Source organism: Danio rerio, chromosome 22 (genome assembly GCF_052040795.2).
Source record: "Danio rerio strain M-AB ecotype USA chromosome 22, GRCz13ab, whole genome shotgun sequence".
Classification (NCBI taxonomy): domain Eukaryota; kingdom Metazoa; phylum Chordata; class Actinopteri; order Cypriniformes; family Danionidae; genus Danio; species Danio rerio.
In genome coordinates, this window is record NC_141042.1 from 23,168,293 (window position 1) to 23,188,661 (window position 20,369).

Below are 20,369 nucleotides of genomic sequence, written 5' to 3' on the forward strand. Positions count from 1 at the left end.
CCCTCTGCGTTGCAGCAATGTTGTTGCTGAATAATACATGCTAGTGTATGCTCCTTTCAGCTGGTTTAGTTTCTTGCAGCTTATAACAATGTTTTTTGTCAAATTTTTACCTTTTGTGGCAAGTAGCCATGTAATAAACAGGATAAAGTACATCCAGGTGTTTGTTTTCAATGTACTTCATACCGTACATGTACAGTGGTCTCTCGTTAATCGAAAAAAGTTACGTTCTAAAAAACAGACAGCAATAGGCGAAATCCACAAAGTAGTCAGCTTATTTTTTACAATGATTATAGATATTTTAAGACTGTAAAACCCCTCACTACACACTTTATACGCTTTTCTCAGAAAGGCATTAACATTTTCACTTTTCTCTTTTGTTTAAACACTTGCGTAACTTTTATCTTCCTTTAGCATGTCCACAAGTCCAACTTTTTGTGTGACGCTAGCATCTTCCTCTGCCTTTTGGGTGCTACTGTGGGTGTCTTTGATGATGCAGAATGTTTCATCGACATGGTGGGGTTTGTTGGGGATAAAACTTGCAAACACAGTACAGCACTTCAGAGTCACACTGCTAGTGATCGAAAATTTATGTCAATTTGGCAAGCTGAACGCATTCTGTACTGTATGGCATGAAGGGGATTGATTGACAGTGGTCTACAGCCAATCAAGTCGCAGAACACAATGGGTTAATCAGGACACAGAACACAATGCACTGTAAAAAAAGCTTGTCAAATTGCACTAAAGACAAATCTGCAAAACTGAGAAAGGTGAACTATGTTTTGGCAAGGTATTGACTGTATTTTCAATTAAGCGATCTGATCAACTAAATAATTAAGAACCACAATACCTGTTCCTGTTTTTTTGCTGCCTGTGTACTTTTTTCTGTGGTTTACTAGGACAAATTAGTAAAAATCCCTGGAATTATTCTTAAATCAAGATAGATACAATGTTTAATTTTGCATAAAATTGCCAAACCTCAAATAAATCCCTCTGAGAAATAATAAATGCAGTGTGTTTGACATCAATCATACATGTTAGTTTTCATGTCAAAGCAAATAACTAAACTTGCCAGTTACAGCTCTGGAATTTCAGTTAATTTAGCCTTTTTTTGTAATTCCATAGAAAAGACTAGAGAATAAGAAAAACATGTTCATTTCTCCATCTATTTGCACCTTCAGAGTAGCATTATCTGCATTTCTACTGATTATTTTAGTGAAATCCCACTTCCGAATGCGTTCTGTTCTCTGGGGGTGTTCCGCGTTTTTTGGAACACAACATTCTGTTTTTAAACAACAGAATTGTTTCCTAATTAGTTTTGTTAGGAGATAATTTATGCTTTTTGTTTGATGTATAGCAATACAATCCCTTTGCATACATTTTCACCATTTTACAGACCAGTTCAAAAGAAAATGCATCTCCCCCTCTTCTGAAACCCCCAAAAAACACAATGCATTTAAATGTGCTCCATTTTTCCGTGTTTGTTTTTTAGCTCGACATTAATGAATTAACTTTTTAAACAATCTAACCGTGCCATTGTATTTTTAACTCAATTATATTTTAATTGCTCATTTTCGGTAATATGCAAGGGATGTTTTTTCCCCACTTTGTTCCGAACACAATAAAAGATTAAACGCGAATAAGGCATATGATCAAAAACAGCCTCATTCATTTGCAATACTAAAGAGGAAATTGACAGTGTAATGTAAAACAATGGGCTTTACAGCGCTTTGTCTTTTACCCCCCTGCTGTCTCGGGGTATTGATTCCTTAGAGGAGCACAGAGCTGTTTTCAGACTGAGTCTAAAGCCTTTCACAAGTTTAAACCCAGATTTAACTTTTAATAAATACTAACAGTGTTTCACTTTAACGCATACACTTACTGATACAGTGGACATTTGATCTGCATTATTTCTTATGCTGTCATGTTTGCTAAAAAGAAGTTAAATGTTTATATATATATGATGTCACCAAATGATGTTTAACAGAGCAGGGAAATTTTCACAGTATGTCTGATAATATTTTTTCTCCTGGAGAAAGTCTTATTTGTTTTGTTTCGGCTAGAACAAAAGCCGTTTTCAATTTTTTAAACACTATTTTAGGGACAAAATTACTAGCCCCTTTAAGCTATATTTTTTCTTGATAGTCTACAGAACAAACCATCGTTATACAGTAACTTGCCTAATTACCCTAACCTGCCTAGTTAACTTAATTAACCTAGTTAAGCCTTTAAATGTCAGTTTAAGCTGTATAGAAGTGTCTTTAAAAATATCTAGTAAAATATTATTTACTGTCATCATGGCAAAGATAAAATAAATCAGTTATTAGAAATGAGTTATTAAAACTATTATGATTTGAAATGTTGAAAAAATCTGCTCTCTCTTAAACAGAAATTGGGTAAAAAATAAACAAGCGGTCTAATAATTCAAGTGGGCTAATAATTCTAACTTCAACTATATATATATATATATATATATATATATATATATATATATATATATATATATATATATATATATATGAAATAATTATTTCTATTTTTATTTATTTCACAATTAATAATAACGACGATGATGATGATGATAATAATAATAACAATGAAGAACTGTTCATTTTTTTATTTATTCGAACAATCAATAATAATAATAATGGTAATATAATAATAATAATAATAATAACATTAATAATAATTATAATAAGGAAGAACTGTTATTTGTTTATTTAACAATTAATAATAATGATGATGATAATAAAAAAATATAATAATGATGAACTGTTCTTTGTTTTTTATTTATTTGACAATCAGTAATAATATTAATAATAGTTATAATGATAATAATAATAATAATAATAATAATAACAATAACAATAATAATAATAATAATAATAGTAGTAGTAATGTTGTTGCTAAAGGGCATTTCAAGAAAGAAGGACTGTTATTTATTTATTTGACAATCAATAATAATGACAACAACAACAACAGCAATAGTAATAATAATACTGTTGGACATGTTGATGTTAAAGAGCATTTCAAAGAAGAAAGGGCTGTTATTTATATATTTAAATGAATATATTTACTATTTCAGTATCTGTGAATAATACAAATATCTTTATGTGAAAACAATATTGTATTTTTGTAAAATATTCAAATATTTGTGATTTATGGTAATATTTATCGTAATGTTTGCTAAATGTATTTGTTGAGAGTGAAGTTTTAATTTAAACTATTTTAACTTAAATGTGTGCAGGTAATAATTGAAATAATGAAGAACATTTATTATTATGAATTTATTTAATAATAATAATAATAATAATAATAATAATAATAATAATAATAACAACAATACTACTACTACTACTACTACCACTTATAAAAATAATAAAGAGCATTTTAAAAAGATTATTTGTAATTTATTAATTTTCCTTTGTCTTTATTTAAGGGCATTCTATGCGTGAAAACTTTTTGCTGGATAAGTTGGTAGTTCATTTCACTGTGGCCAGATTAATAAAGGAACTAAGCCGAAAAGAAAATAAATGAATGTTTATTTTTGTAAAGCATTGAAAAATTTGTGATTATTGGTAATAATCATAATAATGTTTGCTAAATGTATTTGTTGAGAGTAAAATATTTATTTAGCTATTTAAACGTAAATATTTATGAACTATGATGATGATGATGATGATGATGATGATAATAATAATAGAATGTAAAGGCATTTGTAGAGTGATAAATACATTTATAATAATTTAATTATTTATTGTAACAAATCGCTATTACTATTATTATTATTGTTATTAATAATATTACTATTATTAATGTATGTCATTGTTGATTGTGTCGACAGTCTTGTATAATAAAAAGATTACTAGTAATGGTTACGGCATAATTATTAAATATTATTTAGTACTTTAATGTATAAAGAGTTTACTGTCAAAAACAGGTAACTAAATTTTCAGATTATGGTTTTATAATGTACATTGAAGAGTACAACAAACAAACAAAAAAACAAACAGGGGTTTTTAAAGTTACTTAAACCGTAGATTGTATTTTGTAGTTTAAAGTAATCATGTGCTAACGTTGAGCATTAAAGAGTACATTTTTATAAAAAAAAATCTGAGAAATGGTGCTTATCTGTTTTTTTTTTTTTTTCTGCAAATGAACTGTTCATGTATATAACACTCTCTTAAAAATAAAGGTACACAATCTGTCACTGGGTACCGCACCTTTTCAAAATGTGCAGTTTTGTTTCTAACAAAATTTTAATTGTTTTTAAATGTGTACATATTAACACCTAAAAAGTACAAATGTGTGCCATATAGTAGCTTAAAAGGTATGAAAGTGTACCCTAAATGTATTAGTGTTCACCTGTATGGTACAAAAGTGTACCTTTTAAAAAGGTACCACCCTAGTGACAGATTTTGTACCTTTCTAAGTGTGTATTATTATAACAAGGTCACCTCAAATTGTATTTGAACTGTACATAACATTTTGATTTTGCCAAAAGACTAGTACATACATACACACACTAATTTCTCTGAATTTTCTTTTATTTGAGGATAGTGTTGACAGTAGTTGATAGCGCAGCAGAGCCTCATGGGAGTTCAGCGGCTCTGAAATGAAGAGCTTCTTCAACACACTGGCCATCTGAACGGCCTCCAAATCATGTTGTCAATGATGATGAACTGTGATCCAGCCCAGGCTAATTGAACACTCCAAACCCTTGCTTGATTGATGCCACTCGATCAGAGATGTCAGACAACACAGATATTAAACCCTCAGAGCCAAACACAACAATCATCTGCTACTTTAATCAATATCTCGAATAAAAGGACTTGATTTCTGTTGCTAATCGAATGTTTTGGTGGTTAAATTGCGACAAAAAATATATTTCAATTATTTGAATGCACAATTGGCGGAAAGTGTATGGTTTTATGTTTGAGAATATTTTCGGTGTGATGGCAAAATAAAAAAAAAAGAATTGCTGGAAAGTATTGACCTTAAGTTATTACAACTTTTAATTTTCCTTTAGTTCTTAACTTTTATATTCAATCCCCACCACCATAGAAATGAAGAAATATTGGCAGTTTTCTTTTACTGGCAAATGTGCCCTCTTTCTTTCCTCAAGGGCAGTTCATTCATGCACCTTTTGAGACCCGGCTCTAGGGCTTTTATTCAGCCGAATGGGTTTTTCTATCACCTTTTCTTTGGTTTTTATAAGTGAGGACAGATTTTTGAGTTGTAAAATACACAAACACACTGATACATGAAACATTTGACTGACTTGGTTGGTTCATGAGTTTGCTAAAAAAAGGTTTTAAATGAACAATTCAGCAAAAGTAAAGAAATACCGGCATAATTTACTCACCTTAACGCTGTTTCAAAATATTTTTGTTCAGCGGAAGAAAGAAAAGTAAGAGTTTGGAACATCTTGAGAGTGAGAAAATGATACGTTTCGTTGAATCAGGTTTTGACTCAACTTTTTCATCGAAAATAACTCTTAAAATGTCAAAAATCATTAATTGAATTGCTTTTTGAGGAAAAATTCTATTAATTTTTTTTATTCCATTGAAGAACGAGAACTATAAGTTTGGACCTTTTGTTTGTGCTTTTAAAGTACACTGTAAGAGGTTAAGCATAGAGTTTTGCATCTTAAAATGCGAGACACAGCAATGCTTCTTTAAAAACGTGCCTCCTCCACAATGCTAATGTCAAATAAAGCAGTTGTCATGCCAACTTGCTACTGTAAACAGAAGATTGTAAACATGTTCTGTGTGAATGTCTTTGGGGTGACTTTTTGTTTTGTTTATTTATGTTTTTTGACTTCTGAGTATTGCTAAACTTTTCATTCTTGTTTTGAAACGTCTTAAATGTCCTTCATTTTATTGATGCACACACTTTTTTTAGTCTTCTCCATTTTTGTTTCACTTCAGAATGAAAAGCTACATTATTCAACAGAGCAAGGGAAAAATGTAGGTTTTAGCTGCTTATTTCCAACTCTCAAGTTTTTGATTGAAATGAACCCTTTTCTGCTCTTTAAATGTCAAAATATTTTTGTCAGTAATTTCTTTTTGTTCAGTTTAAGAAAGAAAAGTATTTGTATTTATTGTTTTTTAGCTGATTCTGTCCATTTTAGTTGCTTAATTTGTTGAATTCTGGTGAGATTGTGTGGAATATTTCGACTATGACATTTGATTAAAAATAACATTTGTGATATTGCAAATTCCAGTCTTTTATTGACTCACCTTTTTTATATCCTCTTTTGAAAGATAAGCACACATTTAGAATGTCTTCAGGGTGACTTTTCGAATTTTTGCTTTGTTTTTTACTTTTTCAGTTTCTTTTTGGTTGTTATAAGTTCTCCTGAGTATCATAAAACTTTGAAAATAACATTTTCTGGTCCTGAATTATCTAAGATGTCCATTATTTTACTGACCCTTTTTATTTAACTTTTTTTCAAAAAGATTTTTTAATGGGCACTTATAAAAAAAAATTTTTTTTTTGTAATCTGTTTGGACAAAACTGTGTAGGTATAGTGTGTCCACAGTCATATTGGAGTGATATAAACACTTACGTTTAAATAGGATCCAAAACCCTCCCATTTTGAGGCCCACCGCAACGTGACGTAGGAGTGTGGTTTTCCCGCCCACTGAATTGATTGGCAGCCGCGTATTAACATGTCTCCATTGTAATGCTTATAATCATATCAATAAGACAGGACGTGCGCAAAGCAACTGCGATTAAAAGATCTGTTCAGCTCTCTGTGTTCATCAGTCATCATCAAACGTTTTTAAAATGCATGTTTATAATGAATTACAGCGATTTTAGCGACATTAATTCAGCACCACACCCGTATGTCAGTACAATTATAAAAGAAGATGCTTCAAGACTTTTATTTGCTTTGCGCTCAACCTGTCTTGCTGATATGGTTATATGCATTACTACGGAGACATGTTAATGCGTGCAGCTGTCAATCAATATTGGTGGGCGGGGGGACCGGACTTCTACGTCAAGTTGCAGTCGATCTAAAAACTGCTCCAATTGGTCCACCATTTTTGTTGTTTAATTTGAAAAAAAAAGACTGGGTGTGTTTATATCACCCCAATATGACAGTATATACACTATACTAACACAAATGTCTGTCCAAGCAGCTTGAAAAGTAGATTTTTCACCATAGGTGCCCTTTAAACATTTTATTGTTTCCTGTTTTCTTTTTCATTTGTGTCATTAAGGAACTAAAATTACCATTTCTGAACATCTTAAGGATAAATGATTATTGCTGTTGTGTTGTTAGCTCATTTAAAAGCTAATTACTGTAAATACCACATTTTTCATTACAACGTTTCTAATGCTTTTCAGCATGTACGCTCTAAAATGGTTTTCTGGTCTTAACATCTAAAGTGTTAGTTCAACTTTTAATTGACCCTCATCTTTATTGTTCACTTGTCCTCTTTATTTTACTCCCCCAGACCTAAAGATGCACAACTCATGCAGTGAATAGTCACAATCATGAAAAATAATGAAAAACTGCCATTTTTGTGCTCCTTTTCTTTGCATCCAAGGGCAGCCTATTCATGCTCCTTTCAGAGATTTATAAAATTATAATGGTTTTTCTTTTTCCATTATTTGGCTTTCTTTCACACTACCTATGCCACCGATCTTTCTCGATTAGCCGCTTGCTTGGTTGCTTTTGAGGAAAGAATAGACTTCCACAAAGCATTGGAAACCTTGGGCTGAAGTTTTGAGTAGGGTTACGCATATTGGTCTTCAGACTGGTTTCAGAAAAGGTTTTCATACAGTTCTTTGTAAACCTCATAAAACCTTTTGACCTGAACCAGATGTATAAAATTTCTCAGAAATGCATTTTTTTTTGTTAGGGAAGGAAACTTTGCAAATACTTGAAGATTCTCAATCAAAATGCACATTTTTGTTTTACAATTATTGCTATGGGAAATTAAGATGTGTTTTTGCCAATCTGATCCAACATAGGCTCATTGGAAATGTATGACCAGGACTACTATTTTTAAGAACCAACAAATATGTACCTTGGATTTTGCAGCCGGAAGGGCATCTGCTGTGTAAAACATATGCTGGAATAGTTGGTGGTTCATTTAGCTGTAGTGACCCCTGATAAATAAGGGACTTAGCCTGAAGTACTTTGTTGTAATGATCACCAGTGATCTAGTGGCTGCAGATTGCTGATAAACACCTAGATTGCTTAGAAATACAAATCTGCCATTACATGGACTACAAGTTCCAGTAATGCTCCGCTCACATGCACCTGTTCCAGATTCCTCTGATTGCACACACTCACAACCAGAGTATCATCATTGACTAATTACAAGGACTATATACACAGCACACATGCACACTTCATTGAGTCTTGTTATACTGTTTGTAAACATTACGATGCATTTACCTTGCCTTGTTTTGCTGTGTACCGATTTTTGCTTGTTTGTTTACTGTTTACGTTGCTTGCTGCCGGGACTGACCATTCGCCTGTTATTTGACCACGACTGAACTCCCTGTATACATCTGTTTGGCCCTGTGTTGACCGTTGCTTTCCTGACCATTCTCTGTTTAATAATCCTGCGTTTGGATCCGCACTTCCTTTGTCAGCGTATGCTTTACATTACAGTTGTCTTGCAGTTTTTGTTTTTCAAAAATCCACTACAGGGTGGACAATTAAAGTATACATTTTTAAAAATCTCATATATGTTACTAGGACATTTCTCCTGTGCACTTTCTTGTAAAGTCAAGTACAAATTTTATGAATATAAAGGTCCTTCTCGTGCGTGTCCATAGACTGACCCACACACCCTTTTTCTGAAAACCCAACCAATAGTGTTTTCAAAAGCAAACTAAAAGCATGGTAAAAAGTATTACAGCCTCATGCTTGTATTGCGACCTTGTGCCTTGTCCTGGTTTTTAGAATTGTTCTTTGTCGATCTTGAACCATTCGCACTCAAAAAGTCATTTATATAGAGGTAAGCATTCAGTGGTACCGTCCTGTATCCTTTGTTTTACATGTAAAGTCAGCCATACAGTATGTACCCATAAGTACATATGTCTCGGTTCTCAAAAATGTACACCAAGGGCACATTTTCCCATTGAGCTTGTTCACCTAATCACAGATGTACAGTAAATCGGGAACTTTTTGAGCTTATCTACTTTCGACCACAGCCAGAGGTGGTTTAGAGGTGTGCTTCCTAAATAATAAGGGAATTTGTGGCTGAACTATCTATGTATGATGCATCGTTCGCAGAATAAACGTTGTAGAGAGTGTTTCTCAAACTCAGTTGGAGATCCAATATTTGAATCATGTTAGTTACAACATGAAGCTTCCAAACATGCAACATAAATTAAATTTAAACAAAAAGGACATTCTATAAAGTCAGCGTGAAATCAAAGTTTGCTGTATTCATTTTGCTTGCTTATATTGTTCCTCTTAAATTGATAATTAATCCGTGCAAGTAAATCCACTAAGTTTTTTTTTTTTTAGTAATCTGAGAATTGGACCATTTGCTTTTGGGTTTGGAGTTACAGACTTGTAGTTGACGTCAACCTGAGGGTTTCCATAGGAAATGCATATTAATATCTTCACTTACTGTTAGTTTGCGATTTGGAGTGATGAAGCGCAAAAGAAAGCCCTGCCCCTACTCAGCATTTCATTTTAGGAAGTGCATCAACATACTGAAATAAAAGTCTTGGTTTTTATATAAGAATTGTGTCCTTGATCAGGTGAAAAGGATTCTGAATGATCTAACTCATTTTTTGTTTCTACATTATGAGCTGCTTCCCTCTGGCAGGAGATATATAAAGTCCCTAAGTGTAGGTTGAATCAATATAAGAAATCCTTTGTACGTTTGTAATCCTTTGTAACTGCTGTATTTTTATTGTTTTATTGTTTGTTTTTATGCAATGTCTGCAGCAATATGATGTTGCCCATAACAAATTTCCTGTCAAGGACAATAACGTTTACTACTACTACTAAACAATTACAATCTATTCTCCTGGATACTTAAACCATTTTTATTAAACAAATATTACTTAGAAAATTTTATATTTTTCTTGTACTATTGTAAACAATACATAAAACCACTTACAATGACTTGTAGCCTAATCACATACGCATTTTTTTTAAATTTGTTTTAAATATATTTGTATACATTTACTTTTTATATAAATAAAAATGTAGGTGTCATAAATGTAGATTTCGAGCACAATCACCAATAATGTCACAATCACCAGTGATCCAGGCTTGTAGATCACTGGGAATCATTTACTTTCACTCAACTACAAATTTGCCACCAAAAGAACTACAAATCCTGTCATGCACCACACACTCACACCTGTTCCTGTTTCACCACACACAGATGATCATTTACTTTCTGATTACTTGGACTTTAAAAGCAGCACAGGCACACACACACACACACACACCAGTTGCTGAGTCTTGTTTATCTGTGAGCATTAAAACGCGTTTTTCCTCGTTTAGTCTAAACATGTTTTGACTCTTTGCTTTGTCTGTTTGTTTTAATCCAAACCTGCCTGTACTGACTATTCGCCTGTTCTTTGACCACATCTTTGGATTGCTCTGCATGTACCTGTTTGACTCTGCATGTACCTGTTTGATTCTGTTTGACCATTGCCTGCCTTACCATTCTAGTAAAGAAACTGCATGTGAATCCTTAACTTCTTTTTCCAGCATCCTTCACATAATAATTAATAAGTTATAAAAAATAAAATCATTGTTTAATTTACTTCATTTTAACTTTTAACATTCATTTAACATTTAACATTAGTTCTCAGATTGTATGTTCTTAATTTTATAATTCAATTGTAAACCTTTTCATTTAATAAAAATCTGTTTTAAACATTCACATTCAATCACATTCAATCACATACATTTCACATTCAATCATTAATTCACTTTTTTTTTAATTTTGCTATTTCTGTACAAATTTTTGAGGAATGATTGTAACAAAATAAAAAATAATAACTTTTAACTTTAAGGTTTACTATCCAAATCCAATTTTAACCACGTTTCATAAACAAAGTAAATCTCTCATACAATACAGTGCTCAGAATATATAAGTACACTCCTTACAAATGTCTTTTTTAAATACTTATTTTTAATTGGAAGCTATACAATATTATATTTGTGCATATAGATTAGATTAGTCAGTTCTAAAGCCAAATCTAGAGCTTATCTAACAAAATAACTCACGATAAGGATCCAAAAACTAGTACACCCAAATTTATATATAAGAGAAAAATATTAAATACTAATTTAAAAAAGAGGAACAAAAAAGAAATTAAAAAAAATTGGTGAAATTTAGTAGGTTTTCATTTATTTTTGCAATATTTTGTTTAAATTTAATTGCGTTGTCTTTCAATTTGTAAACATGTTTAGTGACTAAAATATTATTTTAATAAATATATGTTTTATCTGTTGGTGTTCTTGTTAACATACTCATTGATGGGCTAAAAAAATCTGCATATTGGAGACAATGCGGTTTTACTTGAAAAACATGGCGTTATTTTTGACTGTTTAATAAAATATCACTTGGACTGAGCAAAATATACTGATTTTTAAAAAGATCCCGAAGGTTGGTTTCAGAAGCTTCCTAACAACTTCTTTCTTTTTTCTTGCTTCGCAGGGTCTCTTCATCTTCCTGATATATGGAGTGTACAACACTGAGGTGAGTCCGCAGTGCATCTCAAGGCTGACTGAGTGAGTGAGAGAAATGACATGATGTTTCTGATGGGACCCCCGCCTCTCCAAAAAGAAAAAAAAAAAACCTGGCGGATTGAAAGCCAGCCTCTTTTTTCTTTCTTCCACACGAGCGTCCCACTGCCCTTCATGCTTGGGCTAACTTATATGCATCCAGGCCCACCATTAAACACTGACACCCGGAGTAAAGAGCCAGTCATCCCTCAAGCACATTGGCCAATATTTCACTGCCTCTTTAAGTTTTTAAACTCATGGTCTTCCATTTAACATTCTGACATTAGAGCTGCAGCTCAGGCTCGGCGCCGTGGAGAAACGCATATGTATGCGGGACGGCAGAGAAGATGGGCTGGAAATTTACCTGCAGAAGGGCTATTACCATTTAGATGCTCTTCTAAAGAGCCCAAAAAACTCAACGCAAGTGCTGTGAATTGGGGATGAGGTGGATAGGCGCCAAATTGTCTTCTTGAATTTCAAATCTGAACATGAGTAAGGCACACATGCAGAAGCCATCGGTCAGTGTAAGAGTCAGTTTGGTTAACTTCTCCATGAATAAATACATTAGCTTTAATAGATGAATGAAGGAATAATTATAACAGCTGCTATTATAATCATAATAAACAAAATAAGCATCTGTCTATTTATTTATCTGTCTATCTATCTATCTGTCTATCTATCTATCTATCTATCTATCTATCTATCTATCTATCTATCTATCTATCTATCTATCTATCTATCTATCTATCTATCTATCTATCTATCTATCTATCTATCTATCTGTCTGTCTGTCTGTCTGTCTGTCTGTCTGTCTGTCTGTCTGTCTGTCTGTCTGTCTGTCTGTCTGTCTGTCTGTCTGTCTGTCTGTCTGTCTGTCTGTCTGTCTGTCTGTCTGTCTGTCTGTCTGTCTGTTTGTCTATCTGTCTGTCTGTCTATCTATCAATCTATCTTATCTGTCTGTCCGTCCGTCCGTCCATCCGTCCGTCCGTCCATCTATCCATCCATTCACCCCCCCTACCTACCTTCCTAACCACCTACCTACCTAACTACCTACCTACCTAACTACTACCTATCTACCTACCTTTTTCTATTTACCTATCTATCTGTCCGTCCGTCTATCCATCCATCCATCCATCCATCCATCCATCCATCCATCCATCCATCCATCCACCTACCTACCTACCTACCTACCTAACTACAGACTACCTACCTTTCTGTTTCTATTTATCTATCTCTCTGTCCGTCCGTCTATCTACCCATCCATCCATCCATCCATCCATCCATCCATCCATCCATCCATCCATCCATCCATCCATCCAATTATCCATTTATCCATCCATCCATCCACCTACCTACCTACCTACCTACCTAACTACCTACCTAACTACTACCTACCTACTACCACACCTACCTGTTCCTAAATTAAAAACTAATTCCTGTATCCACCCTCCATCCATCCGTCCATTCATCCGTCTTTACTCTGTCTGTCTATCTATCTATCTATCTATCTATCTATCTATCTATCTATCTATCTATCTATCTATCTATCTATCTATCTATCTATCTATCTATCTATCTATCTATCTATCTATCTTGTCTGTCTGTCTGTCTGTCTGTCTGTCTGTCTGTCTGTCTGTCCGTCCGTCCGTCCGTCCGTCCGTCCATCTATCCATATATTCACCCCCTTACCTACCTTCCTAACCACCTACCTACCTAACTACCTACCTACCTAACTACTACCTATCTACCTACCTTTTTCTATTTACCTATCTATCTGTCCGTCCGTCCGTCTATCCATCCATCCATCCATCCATCCACCTACCTACCTACCTACCTACCTACCTAACTACAGACTACCTACCTAACTACAGACTACCTATCTATCTATGTTTCTATTTATCTATCTATCTGTCCGTCCGTCTATCTACCCACCCATCCATCCATCCATACATCCAATTATCCATCCATCCATCCACCTACCTACCTACCTACCTACCTACCTACCTACCTACTACCTACCTACTACCTACCTACCTATGTTTCTATTTATCTATCTATCTGTCCGTCCGTCCGTCCGTCTATCCTTCCATTTCTCCATCCATCCCTCCATTCATCCATCCATCCATCCATCCATGCATCCATCCATCCATCCATCCATTGTCATTCTATCACTTATTTAAATATACATTTATTGTATGCAGTATTGTACCATGTCAAGTTATATTAATAACTAGTATAGTTACATTTACATTTTGAATATGTTGCTGTTATTATTGACATGGTTGTTCACATGAATATGATTAAATATCATACATATGTAAAGTATAATATATGTATAAAATGATGAATAATTTATATAGATATTTTAAGGTAAATGAATAAGATTATTGCTATTAATTAATGCAACACATCTTAAATTATATTAAATAAAAAAAAAACTGAGTTAAGTAATATTATTTTATGAATAATGTATCAGACAAAGCGGCACACATATGTCTGCTGGTAAGTGCGGTTTTCAGGCCTTTAACCCTCTTCACATTTGTGTTCTTCTCTCTCACTTTTTCATGTCCTCCTCTCAGTAAAGCTGGATCTCCCCTGTCTTTTGTCTAGCTTTGCTTCTACCTTTTCAGTGTCTACAAAAGAGGTGTAAGGAGACGGCCCTGAGACGAGCCCCGTATTGACACAGCAGAGACTCGCCGGTGACCCTCTCCGCATTGTAAAATAAATCATCGCGGCATTCTTGCTTAACAGGCTTTTTTAGTGCGTCGGAATCTATTTTCCAACCCCCAGCTCTCCTTGACCCAGAGGTCTTCACAATTTGTGAGCAGCTCGTGTCCGCTTTACACTTTTTTTTAAAGGGCGTTTTGTAAATATGCTATGTAATAATCGCTGCTTTCTTTTCTTTTTTTTGTTTACAGAAATTACAAGAAACAATAGTAGATTAAAATTCTCCATCTGTGAAAATTTGAGGATATTGATTCAGTTTTGAGGTGCAGAATATTTCTTTTAAAGAAAGACTTTATCTTTATTAATTAACACTAACAAATAAATACTATAGGAATATATATATATATATATATATATATATATATATATATATATATATATATATATATATATATATATATATATATATATATATATAGAATAAATATATAAAGAATAAATACTGTAATGCATGCTCTGTTCATTGTTTAAGCATGCTAGTAAATATAAAACCTTGACATATTATAAAATGTTAATAATTTAATTTAAGCGTCAATTTTCACTATTACCTACTGGCTTATTACCTGCTTTATATTAAGAAATTGGCTGTTTATCAGTATTTATTATAAATCATCATCTTATTCTTGCTGATTTTACCTAAATCAAACTTCCTTACCAGCTATTAAAAAAGCCTCAATTTAGTACTTTATTGAGCTTAAACTCTTAGTTATTGGTTTATTTATAGCAAGATATGATTTTTTTACCTTAAAATAAAGTGTGACCAAAAAATTTGATTTATTCTCAGTATTATCAATAAGTTACAATAAAATGTTGTACTTTAGATATGTAAATCTCTAATTGTGAGCAAAAATAAATATGTATTTAACATATTCCAATCTAAGCTACGACACTGATAATCAGAAGTTTATCCAACAGTCATAACCAAATTGACCCATAAAAGAAACATTTAACGGATAGTCACTCAAAAATTATAATTTACACTGAAAAAAATGATTAAAAGATGATTCCTCAGATTTACAATTTTTTTTTAAGTTAAGTGGTTGTAAACAATTTATTTGGGTTGAATTTAAACAAAAATTTAAACAAAAATTAAGTTGAACGTTACTAAATTTATTCTTTTGTTTAAATTCAACCCATATAAATTGTTTGCAACAATTTTACAGAATCATTTTTTTTAGTACTCACTATTTACAAAAAATACTTGCTGGTTGCTGGCACACATTGTCTTCCATAGTAGGAAAAAAATGCTATGAATTTGGTTAGCGGTTTCCAATATTCTTGAAAATAGAGAAGAAAAAAGAATTCAAGTAGGTTTAGAATTCAAGAGTAAGGTTTGTAAATGATTATGTAATTTTCACCTTTTTTCATTAACGGGGCAGTGTACACTCTTAAAAATAAAGGTACGCGAGCTGACACTGGGGTGGTACCTTTTCAAAAGGTACACATTTGTACTTAAAGGGTCCATATTGGTACCTTAATAGCTTATATTAGTACCCACAAACTTTTTAGGTACTAATATGTACCCTTGAGGTATTAATTTGGACCTTTTAGTTACAAATTTGTACCTTTTGTAAAGGTACCACCCCAGTGACAGCTTGCGTACCTTTATTTCTTAGAGTGCAGCAAAGTTACTGGCCACCTATGACTTCTTAGCCAAAAACAAAATCTAAATAAAACTTTTGATGATCAATCTGATATGAGGATGCTTAATGTTTTTAACAACATTCATTTTGTTATTTCAAAATAAAGGTCACTCCAAAATCATTTAATGGTTAACATGTTTTTGATCCAAATTCTGTTTTATTTCTTGCAGAATTCACGATTATTTGTTTATTTTTCATTAAAGGTCAGGTGAAATCAAAATGTAAAATATGTTAGTTTCAGTCTGTTCAGTCTGCTATAGTGTGCTCCGAAACAGTGACAAAATTCACGCTTAGAAGATATAAAACTGATATTAACATGTAAAGCTTGCAGTTTGCCAGCTAAATCGATCAACTATTTTTTCACATCACCTCATACTTCAGTATCTCATCAAATCATGACCGATCAAATGTTCTCTTGTTTCTGACGTGCCCCACCCCCTTTAAGATGCTTCTCATTTGCGTTTCATTTGATGTGCTTGATCTCAACAACTCTTATTGGCAGAGCGGTGATAAAAACATTTTTTTAAAGTTTAGAGGCTACTCTATGTCCCTTCATTTTTTCAGTTGAGAATTAGTGAAACATCGAATAAAAAGGGCACATTTCAACACACTTCACGGGACTTTTAAATGGATAGTTCACTCCAAAATGAAAATTGTGTCACCCCTAATTACCCTTTTTTTTACGTTTTCGAGTTTTTATGAGTTAAGACACAAAGATATTTTGATAACCAGTAACCATTGGCTTCCATAGTATTTGTTTTACCTCTCATGAAAGTGGTTACTGGTTTTCAGCTTTCTTCAAATATCTTATTTTGCAGTCAACAGAAGAATTACAGTTCTGCAACCACTTAAGGGTCAATAAACTGTGAGTAAACGTTCATTTTCGAGTGAACTGTTTCTTTAAAAACATTTCTGAAAATTCCCCCTCTTAAATGACTTAAATGTTTTAATATCTCTGGATTCTATTGTAAGAATTATAATCAAATTTAGCAATCAAAAAGCATGTATAATTAACCAACATCATAAAACTCATTCAATTTCAATTTCACTTTTTAGGAAGCCTACTGTATGAACAGTTTGAACTTTTTCTCAAGTTAAACCAAAACCTAAAATTAAATAGACTTTTTTGTATATTAAATGACTGTAAGATGTAAAACAACTGTAAATTGTCAGTCAATTTAATTGTTTTTGTTTAGTTTTTTGCTTTGATCTGTGATTTATAAAAGCTTGTAGAAATTAAAAATGGGAAATGTTATTCAATGAGAACATAGCATAGTGTATGGGCATAACTCATGTCAAATAACTATTTATAAATATGCAATTGGTTAAATGATTACATACAACAGATCAGAGTAGAGCAAATTAAAATGATTGCTTTGATCATTAAAAAAAAAAAATATATATATATATATAATTTAGTCAATTTGATGCTCAATAATAGACATCCATGTATTTATAACCTGTCTTTTTTTCGTTGGCAAATGCGTCCATTTGCATTGCTTTCATATGGAAATTGTATCTAATGTATTTTTATATTGAACATTAGGGCTGCATCACTTTAAAAAAAACCTTGAGAGGAAAACAACTAAACTGCTTTTAAGGGCAGCAACTTCGAACCAGTAGCTTTTTTTCCAACAGCTTTCTGTGATTTTTAGCTGGAATAAAGTGATTTGATTTCCCAGGTCCATTCATTAAAGCCACATCACACTTGATTTGTTGAAAAGAAAGCCTGAGAGAGGGGGAAAAAATTGCAAATCTGACATATTACTGTCGACTGTGAGCTGTCAGAGCTTTCCTATGCTCTTCATTAACTCTGTCGTCACGCTCATGGTGTCTATTCAAAACATGCATATGCGTGTTTGTGTGTGTGTGTGTGTGTGTGTGTGTGCATCTGCATGGCAGTAATAATTTATGACAACAGCAGAGCCTAATGAAGTCATAAGAGCCAATGCATATTCACTGGTGCTGAGAAATGCAGGAGGCTTTCTGTTGCTTTCAGTCTCTGAAAGCCAGGCAGGAAATAATACAATTTAGCAGGCCCAGGAACAGCTGGATTGAACTGTGTGATGTTAGGAATATTGGTTTACATACTGAAAATGTAGATTTGACCAGAATCCAGTGTGCATTGAAATGTTTGAATGTACATAAACAGTATATTTTATATATTTTATGTATATATATAAAATAAATATGTAATATTTATATTATATTATATTATATTATATTATATTATATTATATTATATTATATTATATTATATTATATTATATTATAGTAGATATAACATTTATAATAATGTAAACCTTTTATATTATGAAATGTTCATAGAAAGATTTTTCTTGGGAACAGTATCGACATGACAGTCAATATTACATACACATTTACATTTTATTATGAACTTATTAATGTACAAAAAATACAATATTTAATTGAAAAAAATATATATATTTCAGTTTGCTTTTTTGTAGCTCAGCAATAAAACAAACAACCAAAAACAAAGTTTATGTCAAATTAGAAAAGACGAGGTTAAAGGCATTCACCCCAACTCTCCCCATCATTCTCGCTCTCTTCTTAGAACTTTAGCCCGTGGGCCCTACTTTGGTCATCTCTGATTTAAGAAGATTAAATATTTGAATTTAATATACAAATATTATATTTAAATCTGTATTAATTATAATAATAATACAAAAATAATAACAACAATATTATATTTATACACTTTATTTTATTTTCATTTTATTTTAAGGTATTTTTATGTTTTATTTGCATCTTGTTATGGCACACACAAAAAGAACAAAATACTATTACAAAGTCAACAAAACCAAAGAAAAAAATGACTGATTGTCCAAACATTAAAAAAACAAAAAAATCTAATAATATAGGAAACAATAAACTAAAAACAGAGTTTTAACACATAAAATTAAACAAAATAATCACAATTTTTACACTGAATATAATTTAAGTTGAATATTTTTTAAGTAATTTTTTTTTCAAAAATATAAATATATAATAAAAAGCAGATTTTTAGGTGAATTTTTCCACCTTTTTGCTTGAAATAAATATTTCCAGTTAACAAAATGCCATTGCTCTCAGCCCAATAAAAACGATTCTTGAAAGGGGTCTTGAATTTGATGTATATTTACGAGTTATCAGCACACGCCACTCAAATAAAACAGGAGTTTATCGCATTGTGCGTGTCACACACAGTCCAAATGTAATTTGTTCTGCAAGGGTGGTCGTTTCCTTCATTGCATTATTTGCGTGCCCCCCTGCCTCACCCCATGCGGTGTGATGGATGAGAGGTTAAGACGCTCTCCTTACTTTGCCCACTCGACATGTCACTTTCAGGATGCATTACGTGTGACAAACTGGAACATTTCGCTCGCCGCCACTCATTGACTTTTACGCAATGGCGGCTATTTGCTTTCTCTATTCCCAGTTGGGATTGAATTTCACCTTCCCGGGGCCAAGACTCAAAGCGTTTTGTATGAAGTGTTTAGTACTGAGTCATGACATTTTAACCATCCTCCCCCATCCTTGTTATCCACAGGTTCGAAACACAGTCAACAGATTCAAGGAAAGAAGAAAAGCTCTAAATTTTTCCGTAAGTTTGCATGTTTTCTTTTTTTTTAATTTGCATTTTTTGCCCCCAGGTCCTCAATCACACACCCACTCAGGCCACCTCAATCCAGCCAATGTCAAGCAGCAGCCCTGGGTTACATGTTTCTAATCCTGTGGAAGCTCGTCCCTTCACATTAAACTGTCAGGCTAGTATTTATACGCGAGGCTGCTGTTGACGGAGATCACTTAGCTTCACCAAAGCGGTTTAAAAGTAGTTAATAGACCCCCTCCCCGACACACCCTCCGCCCTCATCCCACCACCACCAGCACCTTCCACTCGGAGCGGTTCCTCTATGAATGGCCACATTAACTCTCCTCCGGGCTTGTCACGGTTTATGGCCTACGGCAGTTTGTCCCGCTCGGCCCTCGCCGCGCCACCAGGTCATTGAGAACGGAATGAGACAATTTCTAAAGGCGGATTGATTTTAGAATATGGCCCCCTCCCTCTTCCCTTTGACCCCCCTGACAGGCCCGACACCGTTAAGACTGGGACTTGTAAAAAACGACTGCGGCCCCTAACGCGAGCGCCAGGTAGCAGCTGATAAATCGTGGCGGGCCGTATTAGCAGTGGGACCCTTTAGCGCTCTCTGGGCAATTTTCCAATTTTCAAAGTCCACGCGGCGATGAGATTCGCCGGCCGCGTGTGGCGGATG

The 20,369-nt window shown here is 33.2% G+C and overlaps 1 protein-coding gene across 5 annotated transcripts in view; it reads left to right on the forward strand.

The window, feature by feature from the left end:
* The window catches only part of LOC101884238 (adhesion G protein-coupled receptor D2), a 139,230-nt gene that overhangs the window by 67,532 nt on the left and 51,329 nt on the right, over window positions 1–20,369 (forward strand). For 2 of the 5 annotated variants that reach the window (XM_087304307.1, XM_087304310.1), the window contains exons 21-22: window positions 11,658–11,699; window positions 19,646–19,699. In XM_087304307.1, coding sequence (XP_087160433.1) covers window positions 11,658–11,699; window positions 19,646–19,699 — 96 coding nt within the window. Of the gene's footprint in view, window positions 1–4,557; window positions 8,537–11,657; window positions 11,700–19,645; window positions 19,700–20,369 lie in introns of those variants that run through there. The other 3 variants (XM_087304309.1, XM_087304311.1, XM_087304315.1) reach the window with 2 other exon arrangements.